General features: G+C 48.3%; 1 protein-coding gene across 1 annotated transcript in view; it reads right to left on the bottom strand.

Annotated features, from left to right (window-relative positions):
- Positions 1-10,717, bottom strand: part of CD247 (CD247 molecule) — an 85,348-nt gene that overhangs the window by 10,348 nt on the left and 64,283 nt on the right. The window contains exon 2 of the mRNA XM_023510818.1: positions 758-861. Coding sequence (XP_023366586.1) covers positions 758-861 — 104 coding nt within the window. The remainder of the gene's footprint in view (positions 1-757; positions 862-10,717) is intronic.

Here is a 10,717-nt window from a genome sequence, read left to right as displayed (position 1 = left end):
CTCTGAAGCTTCTGTCCTCTCTGTGTTCAGTTCCTGCCGCCTCAGCCAGAGGTACTGCGGGGTCTTACAGATTCGGAGTATTGAAAGCAACCTTAGAAATCATCTTAGGGCAGCTTTTTTACACTTAAAAAATGTCAGTAAGATTCTGTTTTTCAAATAAAAATCTTATGCCAAAGTTCAAAAAAGAAATGGCTTGTGGAGAGCTGAAGTGATGGGGGGAACTGGAGTCTCCCCCCTTCCTCTAAATCCTTCAACTGTCTGTCCACACCATGCCCAGCCCTTCTGAAAATGCAAGGTCCTCAAGGCACCAGGGCTTGGGAGAGTTGCTCTGGGCTGACTCTCCCATTGAATGATGGGGAAGCTGAGGTTTCAAGAGAAAGATTGACATTAACAGTTGGACAGCAGGACCTAGAAAGTCCTGCCACAAGTCCCCCCACTTCCCTGCTCTTAATTGCCTACACGTAAGCCCCTTTCTTACCAGCGTATCCCCTGCCCTGGGACCCTCTGATGTGCACACCTTTGTAGGCTCTTCATGAGGCTCCTGGTACCAGGCTCTCCCTCTACTCTGCTCTGTCATAGCCCCACCCCCAGACTCCCAAGCCTGCCCAGTGTGCACACCTGACTGGTCCCTGCTTCACCAGTGAATACTAAGCCCCAGGTACTGCCCTGGCCTGAGACTTTCCAAGACCAAGGCCCCTCTGAACATCTACTAAGTGGGAGAGACCACATCCTCCTCCCAGTGCCCAGTGGTACCCACCTTTGCTCTCAGGAACAAAGCAGTGACAATAACACCATAGATGAAGAGGATTCCATCCAGCAGGTAGCAGAGTTTGGGATCCAGCAGGCCGAAGCTCTGTGCGTCTGTACCAAGAGACAAAGCTAGTCAGCCAGGCCCAGGGTGACTAGAACATGTCCCCACCAGCCCCAGATGGTCCTACAAGGAGAAATCATGACAAGATTACATCCAAACCCCATACCTCGCCCTGATCACAACCCTCTTGGACTTGTTCCTAGGAATCCTAGACTGCCCCAAGGCAGATGTGGCACCTGGTAGGACCACAGAGCCTGGGAGACGGGAGGGCAGGTGGAGAGGTGGGAAAGTGAAGCTATTCCCTGGAGGCATGGGAGCCCAGCTACGTGTGAGCCCTGGTGTGAACCATGAACCCTGGAAGGCTTGGAAAGATGCCTATGTCTGGATGAATGGTGCCACCTGGACTAAGGTGTGTGGCCTGTGAGGCCTACCCATAGGGAGAGAATAGGGATCTGGGGCACTGGCAAGGGTTGGGCTCAGAGACTTGGCGGCACTATCTATGAATTAGAATGTGAGGATTTGGATGAATCTGCCCCCCAACTCTTTGCTTCCTCAGCCCAGGCACTCTCCTACACCAGGCAGCAGGGCCCAGTGCATGACTTCCCTCCAGGCCACACAAGGTCTCGTGAGCAATGCACAAAAGTACTTGGGGATCTCATCCACCTGGGCCTGGCATCTCCCTGCCCACTGGTTCTAGCTCCATGGCCTCAGCCTCCTCTGTCTCCTCTCCCAAACCAGCAGCCCCTGGGCCTCTGCATGCAGGGCTCTCTCTTCATGTCCCCTCCTTTTCTCTCCCTATACCCCTGCCATCTCTTCAAACATAATGCAGCCTACAAAATGCAGCTCGGAGTTTCCCTCTGTTGCGCCTCTTCCACCTGAAATTTCCAGGGGAGTCCCTAACCCCTACTGCCATTTTGACATTTGTCAAACTGTAGTGAGTGCACATTTATTTCATTGGCACTGACATTGGTGTACCATAGGTTGGGGAGTCAGGTGTGACAAATATTCTGGTTAAATAAAAGTTAGCATTTTTATTTGAAAGATTGCTGCCATGTGAATGAGGAGATGCAGATTTTAGTTTTGACTATATTTCCTACTAGCTAAGTGTGCAGCAACTCAGTCTGTAAAACAGGGTTGTTGTATGTTTTTCTCCACCTCTGCCTGGGGAGCAGAAGTCCCAAGGCCAGTCGCTCCAGCATCGGTGTCCCCCGAGGCCAGGGCGCCCCCTGGTGGCTGTCTGCGGGCCTGTGTTAGGGCTCAGGGAGTGGACATGGTGTGCTGAAGTGCTGTCATAGCCTAATCAGCTTGAGGGAAGTTATTTACCCTCTTTTAGCTGCCACTTCTGTTAAAAAGGGTGAAAACTGTTACATTTCATCTGTGATTACTCTGTCCCAGACTCTGCCTGAAATGTAATTATTGTCAGATCCTCCAACCAGAAATACACGGAAACTGAGGCACTAAGGACGTCAGGTTTAGAAAACACAGTAAGCGCAAGGCAGGACTCCTGAGCCCCGACAGTGTCTCCAACTACCACCCCTGCCCCCAGGCCCGCCCTGTCTACCCTTCCCAGCGAGCTGTTGCTTTGGATTCCCCCACAAGCCATGGAAGCAGATAATTCAAAGCTGCCCACAGCATCCCCACCCCAACCACGCTGAGTCCCTTTGTCCTCAAGCCTTTGAATCCAGCCACAATTCAGGACCACTCCTGGCTCCAGGCAACTAATCTCTCCATAAATGTCCTGCAAACCCTGCTCAGAGATCACTGATGACCCAGCCTCTAGAGAAGAATCTATACTGCCTGTCCAGCCATGTTGGGGCTCTGCCTTGTCAGCCCCAGCCTGAAAGACCAGGCCTTTCCGCCACCCTGCTCCTCTTGTTCCTGTCTTTTACGCTCCATTCTTCCTTGAACACACCTGTACTTTCCTCTCTCTCTGACATTCTGAGCTGATTTCTCTTCTAGCACTGACCTTGCTAGCTGCACCTTCCACTCAACACCCCTCAAAACCAGACTCTACCTCACTACCTGAGCCCTTAGGGAAACTCAGAGTAGTGATATAGGTGCAAGAGCCTGCATCCCACCAAGCACTCTCCAAATGTAAACTCATCAGGACTCTGAGATGCTTCTGCATCTAGGCCATGAGCACATGAGACCAATGGCTGCATTTTCTGCATTTTCACCTCTTCTTCCACCCCTGACATCAGAGTGCAGACTGCTCTGGTACAGGGAAAGGATGGTTCAGCAATGAGGAAGGGGTGGCCAGGGAGAGAGGTATGTTTGCCCTTTGGCCCTGAGGCAGTGCTGCAAGTCCCCAGTGACCCCCAGGGAGGATCCAAAGGCCTCTGAAAGACAAGGCAGCCTCTCTTGAAGGCCACCACAGCTCAGGTGATTTTTTTCTTTGGGGACTGGAGAGGAAATGGCAGCAGCGATTTACGGGCCTGGTTGAGACTCAGAATAAAAGCTGGGAAAAAATCGCTCAGCTGCCTGTCACAGAAAATGAGAACAAAAATTACAGGGCAGTAAATTTAGCACAAATAAGAAGAAATATTTCTTCGTGTTGTGCAGAGTCAGCGCGGTGGGGGGCAGAAGAATTGGGAGCCTCCCTGGAGATAAGTAATAGGGACAGGTTTTTTTTCTTTTTAAGGGCAGCATGATTTTATGACCAATGACAAGTAGGCTACGTATAGCAAAGAGCATATTAACCCCAGCATACTTTACGGGGTGGGGACGACGGGCGGACCATTCTTGTCCTCTGTCCCCCTGTGCTGGGAAGGATGGTCCTGAGGAAGGCCCAGAAAGCTCCACACAGTGACACAGAAAAAACTTGAATTATGTAACTGATTAAATACTCATTGGGCATCATTTTTTTTGCCAGGGGATGTTAGAATAGAAGAACCCAGGATTGAGTACAGGTGGATTCTAGCACTTTCTTTTTTTTTTTTTTTTTTTTGAGACAGAGCCTCAAGCTATCCCCCTGGGTAGAGTGCCGTGGCCTCACAGCTCACAGCAACCTCCAACTCCTGGGCTCAAGCGAGTCTCCTGCCTCAGCCTCCCAAGTAGCTGGGACCACAGGTGCCCAACACAACGCCTGGCCATTTTTTGGTTGCAGCCATCATTGTTGTTTGGCAGGCCCGGGCTGGATTCGAACCCGCCACCTTAGGTGTATGTGGCTGGCGCCCCAGCCACTTGAGCCACAGGCACCAAGCCGGATTCTAGTACTTTCCCTGCCACTTACTACCTGTGTGGTCTTGGACAAGTCAACTCACCTCCCTGGGCCTCAGTTTCTCCATCTATGTAATAAGGGTAATCCTAGCCACCTTGGGATTGCAGTGAGAATCAAATCAGGTAAAGCTCTGGGAGGTGTTTTTGTAAATGACAGGGCTTCTACTTCCTCAGTAAAGACCATGATGTCTAATATTTGGGTAGGGTCTTCTGAGTCCCAGGTGGCCTCGTGGGCTTTAGGCTATATATGCACAGGATACAGGGGCTTCCCTGGGGCAGCAGCCAGTTTTCCAGGATGCCAGCTCAAAGGTATCACATCAGCACTGCCCTCCTGGTGCCAGCTTCTTCCCTGTCCACCTCCTCACATCCCAAGGCAAAGACCTCTTTGCCTCCTTCCCTGAGCCACTGGAGCACCTGGGTCATTTATCTACTATTTATCATTCCATTGCAACGTGAGCCCCCTGCTTCCTAAGAGGTATTCAGGGAGTTGCATGTGGCTGCTTTGTGTACAACTGGAGAGGCTGTTTTAGTTCATGCTACTGTCCCCGCCCCAGGTTCACAGCACCCAGGAGAATTCCAGCATGTGAAAGGTGACCCAGAGACTGATCAAGGCTTCTCATAAGACTCCCTCCCACTACCCTCTCCCATGAGGTTCCAATCTAAGTGGCCTGGGTGGGGCTGGGGCCTGGAACTGGGAATTTCATTGTATGGCCAGGATGGTGATTCAGAGCTGCAACATTATACAGGTGTTGCTAATGTAAGTCGGAGCCCATAGCCATGGGGATGCCACCATACCCTGTGTCACATGTAGATTTCACAGTCACAGAGAGGAGGAATAAAATTAAAGCTTTTGTCCTTATATGCTAATTTTTGTGTACTTCTGAGCTATGCATTACTGAACTTCTCTAAGTCTGGAGAGGTCTCTAAGTCTTGGTTTTCTCCTCTGTAAACTGAGGACAATAATATTACCCATGTCAGGTGGTGCTAAGGATTAAATATGATTAATTCCTATGGGGTAAGGTTTTTTTTTTCTCTTTTTCCTTTTTTGAGACAGAGCCCTTGGTAGAGTGCTGTGGCATCATAGCTCACAGCAACCTCAAACTCTTGGGTTCAAGTGATCCTCTAGCTTCAGTTTTTCTATTTCTAGTGGAAACGGATCTCATTCTTGCTTAAGCTGTCTCAAACTCCTGAGCTCAGGTGATCCACCTGCCTCAGCCTCCCAGAGTGCTGGGATTACAGGCATGAGCCACTGGCCTGGCCTGGGTAAGGATTAAATAAGGTAATTTTTATGGGGTGAGGGACCTCATAAATATAAGTGTACCATTATGTTAGTTACTGTCACGATTCTTACTATAAGCAGGTGCACATAAGCTGGTGCCCTCCTGCTTTGTAGCGGGATTCCTGGAATAGGCCACAGGAGACACCCACAGGAGCCCCCAGGGGCAGCTGGAGCCGATACAAAGTATCTGGCCAGTTGCTTCATTGCTTCTAAAAATATTGTGAGCCTGGTTGGTGAGTGAGCTAGACAGTGTTAAACACCCTTTTGCCATCTTCATAAAAGCCCTGAGTGTAGGAAGTTTCACAGCACTGACCATTAACAGGAAGATTCTGAGGCCCCAGAGGGCAGCCTAGGGGAGGCGCCCGTCCTTACAGAATCTGATCTCTCCAAGTGAAATGTATCTGAATTGTATGGTTTGTCTCCAGACCAGATTATAAACTTCTGTGAAAAGTATTGTTAGGTCTTAATCAAGTTGGTTCTATCATAGCCCAAAGCCACAAACACACACCATGCCCACCTACCCCTGAAGCCAGGCTCTTCCTCCAGCAAATCTTGTCTAGGAGCTGGGCATCTGCTGGACTCCCTCACATCTAACTAGTAAGGATACTCTAATTTGAACCTCAGTACTTCTAAAATTCCTTTGTCAGATTGAATTTGATTCACAGGAGAGGTTAAGTAGGGGGCTATTACTGGACCCAACTGGCTGATAAACTGAGACCACAGGAAGCAACTTCACAAGAGGACACCTGCAGGTTAGTGGCAAAGCTGATGGGATTACAGGTCTCCTGACTGGGTACTTTTCTTAACCCTCTGCCTTCAGTGACCGGACCTGTGGTCACAGGAGACCCAGAGTCCTTACACACCTTTGAATTCACAGCCCTTGCTGTTTGCCTGCCTTTGACACTTAGTCACAGCTTGTGAACGTTTCACATCCTGGAGTTCCCCCCAACAGGCTCTGCAAAGCACAGATGGTGTATTTTGATTTCACTTAGTCGTTTCCCCACCTCACCTCGAATATCACAGGTCACTTGAGAAGAGGAAAGAACATATGCCTCTTCCTGGCTTGGCGTTCTAGGACAACTCCAGCCCCCCTGTCTGCAGACGAGATTTAATAAGACTGACTGAAAACATGGAGGAGGTGTGCTGCACAGCAGCTGTGCTGAGCCCACAGGTCTTGAGTGACCTTCTTTGCTACAACAGAGGCTCTGGAGGTTCCAGCAGCAGTGGGAGTAGACAAGTTCTCCCACCTTCCACCTCTTCCCACCAGATTTGGGGACAGAAGTGGGCCAGGTTCCCCAGCTCAGGAAGGGGATGCCTACCCTTCAGGGGTGTGTGAGAATAAAATGGATAATGAACATGTAATGTATAAAGTGCTCAGTTTGTAGGAGGAGCTCAATAGTGCATGGACATTCTCTGAGCGCCTCGCTTCACAAAATAATGATGTTACTTACATTTGCACTCCACATACAGTTTAGAGAACTCTGGCCCTTTTGCAATCTGGTTTAATCCTCAGCACAACCTTGTCTGAGATGGGCAGAATTATTATCACTTCTATTTTGCAGAAGAGGAAATTGAGGTTCCAGTGGGCCACACAGCTAGAAATTTCCTGAGTACATCTGCTGCAAAGTCCCTGCTCTCTCTACTTTATGTCAGTGCCTCTGGGGTTTCCCTCACCCAGAGAGCTTCCCACCTTTTGCAAGAATGTCTTCTCTAGGCTCGGCATCCATAGTACAGTGGTTGTGGAGCCAGTCACATATACTGAAGCTGGTGGGTTTGAGCCAGGCCCAGGCCTATTAAACAATGACAACTGCAACAAAAAAATAGCCAGGCATTGTGGCAGGCGCCTATAGTCCCAGCTACTTGGGAGGATGAGGCAAGAAAATCACTTAAGCCCAGGAGTTTGAGGTTGCTGTGAGCTGTGATGCCATGGCACTCTACTAAGGGCGACATAGTGAAACTCTGTCTCAAAAAAAAAAAAAAAAGAAAGAAAGAATTTCTTCTCTAGCAAGTACCTTTGGCCTTTGCTTAAATACCTCGGGAGACAGAAAGCTCACCACGTACCAATCACTGGTGGAGAACTCTAATTTTCAGTCTTTTAAAAATAACTTTGATCCTAGTTCTGCCTTCTGAAGAACAAATTACACAGATCCTCCAATTTCTATAGGACAACCTTTCAAATCCCACCCCCTTCCAGCTTGTCTCCACTTCAACAGGAAGCACTTTAGTTAGCATCACAGGTAAGAACAAACCCTAGGAAGGTGGCCAACCTGAGTCCATGTCCTGGTTCTGCTACTGTGTGATCATAGACTAAATCTAACTATCTCCCAGGGTGTGAGACAGTAAATGGCGTGGGCTTGGTACCTGGTAAGTCCTCGGTTTGTAGGAGCTGATGGACTCAATATTGATACTAATCCCAGTAGCCCACGATCCAGGTGGGAGTAACCAGCTTCCAAGCCTCCTGATTTTCCTCCCTTTCCATTTCTAACCTGGAGCCCCAGGTCCTGCTGCTGCCCAGCTCTGCCCCAGGCTCAGATACAACTGAGTTGACACTGCAGGTTAAAAATTTAGAAAACAGGAAGTCACATGTCCTCAGGAAGGCAGTGGCAACAGCTATGGGGGGCCTGTGTCAGGGGCTGGGTGTGATGCCAGGCCTCCCCCTCCAGGGGTTGCCATCTTTCATTGAGCAGCTAACTTTTACCGCAGCAGGAAAGATACAGCCTAGACACACAGAGTAATAGTTATAACCACTAGTTCAAAATTTATTCTGGGCCAGGAACTACATGTGAGTTTTTCCATTCAGTCCTCACAGCGACTCTGACTTCATAGCTGGGGAAACTGAGACTCAAAGAGGTTAGTAACATGTCTCAGGTGTAGAGTGAGGGTTGAACCCAGGCGTGTCTGGAGCCATTGGTTACCACCACTTGATAATGCCCTTGGATAGCATGCTGGTCCTCAGGGCTGAGAGGGCTCCCAACCAGGCTGTGGAGTCCTTCCTTCTCCAAGGAGGGAATCTGTGTAGCAGGTGGTAATATCCTGACTCTACAATTGGCCTTTTTTTTTTGAGGGGGTAGGGAGCTGAATGGTCTAGCGGGCTAGCAAACAGAGATGGTCTGCTGCCAAAGATGAGGCAGGACCCACACCAGTTAGTGCCCAAAGCAGATGACCTACCTGGAGACACGCTAATCACCTTGACCCACAGCCTAGCTCTACCTAATTCATTGGCAACACAGAATCTCTCGCCTCTTATTTAATTTGCCAAAGCCTCCTCAACCCCCTCCTCAGTGTTAGATTTCAAATATTCTTTTTGTTGTTGTTGTTGAGACAGAGTTCTACCCTATGCTCTGAGCAGAGGGCAATGGCCTTGTAGCTCACCGCAACCTCAGACTCGGGTTGTGGGCATCCTGTTGCCTCAGCCTCTGAAGCCGCTGGGATTACAGGCACTTGTCCAGGCGCCCAGCTGGGTTTTCCCATTTTTTTCACGAGTCAGGATCTCACTCTCGCTCAGACAAGCCTCAAACTCCTGCGCTCAAGCAATCCTCCTGCCTTAGACTCCCATAGTGCTGGGATTACAGGCATGCGCCACCGCACCTGGCCAGATATTCATGTTTTATTCAGTCACAATTACCTACAAATTAGGTATTTCCATAGACAAGCGTTCCAAGGGAAGAGGAGAGAAAGGGACGGTGATCTTTTAGAGGTAGCAAGATTATGGACAGATGTTTCCCTTCTTGTATTTTTATTTCCATTAAATCTGTTAGAGTTCGTGCAATACTTGTGATTCTTTTTTTTTATTTTTGAGTAAATCAACTCACTTGAAAAGTGTAGAGCAATAGAAACAAAATCAAAGTCACTCAGAACACCACTTTCAAACCCAGCCGCTACGAATGTGATGGAAGATTGCCAAAGTGTTTATCTATAAATTGAATCACCGCTTATCAAAAACGTTTTCCTTCAAGAAACTTGTGTTTTTTCAGTTAGTGTTAGAATTTAACATTGCATGTTAGTTACTTCATATGTTCATATTTCATGTTACTTCATGGTTTTATTGAATATTCTTTTAAAAGGCTGCCTAATAATCCTTCCACTATTTCTTTAACCATTCCCCATTGGTGGTCATTTGTTTCCAATTTTTCACCACCGTAAATAACTCTGTGATGAACAACCCCGTTTCTAAAGCATTTTCCAGGTTTAGAATTCAATCAATATCTTTGAAAAATATAAGCTAAGACTAATAGTCCAAGAGAGAAATCAGCAAAAGATACAACAAGGCAATTCTTAGAGGAGGAAAACAAATCACTTATAAACATATAACAAGACACTCAGTCTCACTGCTGGGCAGGGAAATGAATGTATGAAATGCCAAGGAGACGGATCCCGTTTTTCATGGTGGTTGGAGAAAATGTCCACTGTGAGGCTATGTGGAGGAAGGGCCCTCTAGGCAGAGGACTGGCAGGTAGGTGCCAGGGCCCCGTGTCGGACCAGCGCCTGACACACCTGAACAGCAAGGAGGCAGGTGTGGTCAGGGTGGCAGGAATGAGACGGAACACCAGGAGATCAGGTTGGAGGGCGACAAGCACGTGGGACAGGAACCAGAGCCTCCTCGGCCAGTGGCTTCATCCTGAAGGATACGGCGAGCGATTGCAGGGTTTTCTCCTTTTACAAGTACACAGTATTCTTTAAATTTCAAAAGTGTTCATACAATTTCAAAGAAGAAAATTAAAGCCATTTGGAATAAGGCAATGTTCATGGTTGCCTTGGGGCCCTGGGCTAGCCCCAGCCAGCTGTAGGTAGGCCCAAAATCCACGCTATGCTACGAGGCTGCCTACCTGCTCTGTGCTGGCTGGGACATAGTGATCTTCATTTCTCCCTGCCCTGCCCCCAGAAACCAATATGGTTTCCACCCAGAGCCTGGCTCTATTTCTGCTTAAGGGAGGCAAATCGTTTGCGTTTTTTGTTCTTTCATTTATATTTTAATGCACATTGATCACTAAGTGTTCACTCAGGAGAGTCTCTTATGGGCTGAATTGTGTTCTCCTAAAATTCTTATGGTGAAGCCCTGACCCTCAATACCTCAAAAAGTGAATGTATTTGGAGATAAGGCCTTTAAAGAGGTAATTAAGTTAAAAATAAGGTCATTGGGGGAAGAATAAGAATTAAAGAAAAAAGATCATTAGGACATTAGATGAGCCCTGAGTGAATATGACTGGTGTCCTTCTGAGAAGGGGAAATGAGGACAGACAAGGACAGAGGGAAGATCACAGGAAGATACAGGCCATCTACAAGCCAAGGAGCGGAGCCTGAGAAAAAAAAATCAACCCTGCCGACACCCTCCAAGGCCACCTAGTCTGTCATACTTTGTACCCTGGAAATTTCGTACCCTGGAAATTTTCCTTCTCTGAAGACAGTCA

Source organism: Otolemur garnettii, unplaced genomic scaffold, assembly GCF_000181295.1.
Source record: "Otolemur garnettii isolate 467f Iridium unplaced genomic scaffold, OtoGar3 scaffold00016, whole genome shotgun sequence".
Classification (NCBI taxonomy): domain Eukaryota; kingdom Metazoa; phylum Chordata; class Mammalia; order Primates; family Galagidae; genus Otolemur; species Otolemur garnettii.
The sequence above is the reverse complement of the archived record's forward strand: the minus strand, read 5'-3'. Positions and strand labels throughout refer to the sequence as shown.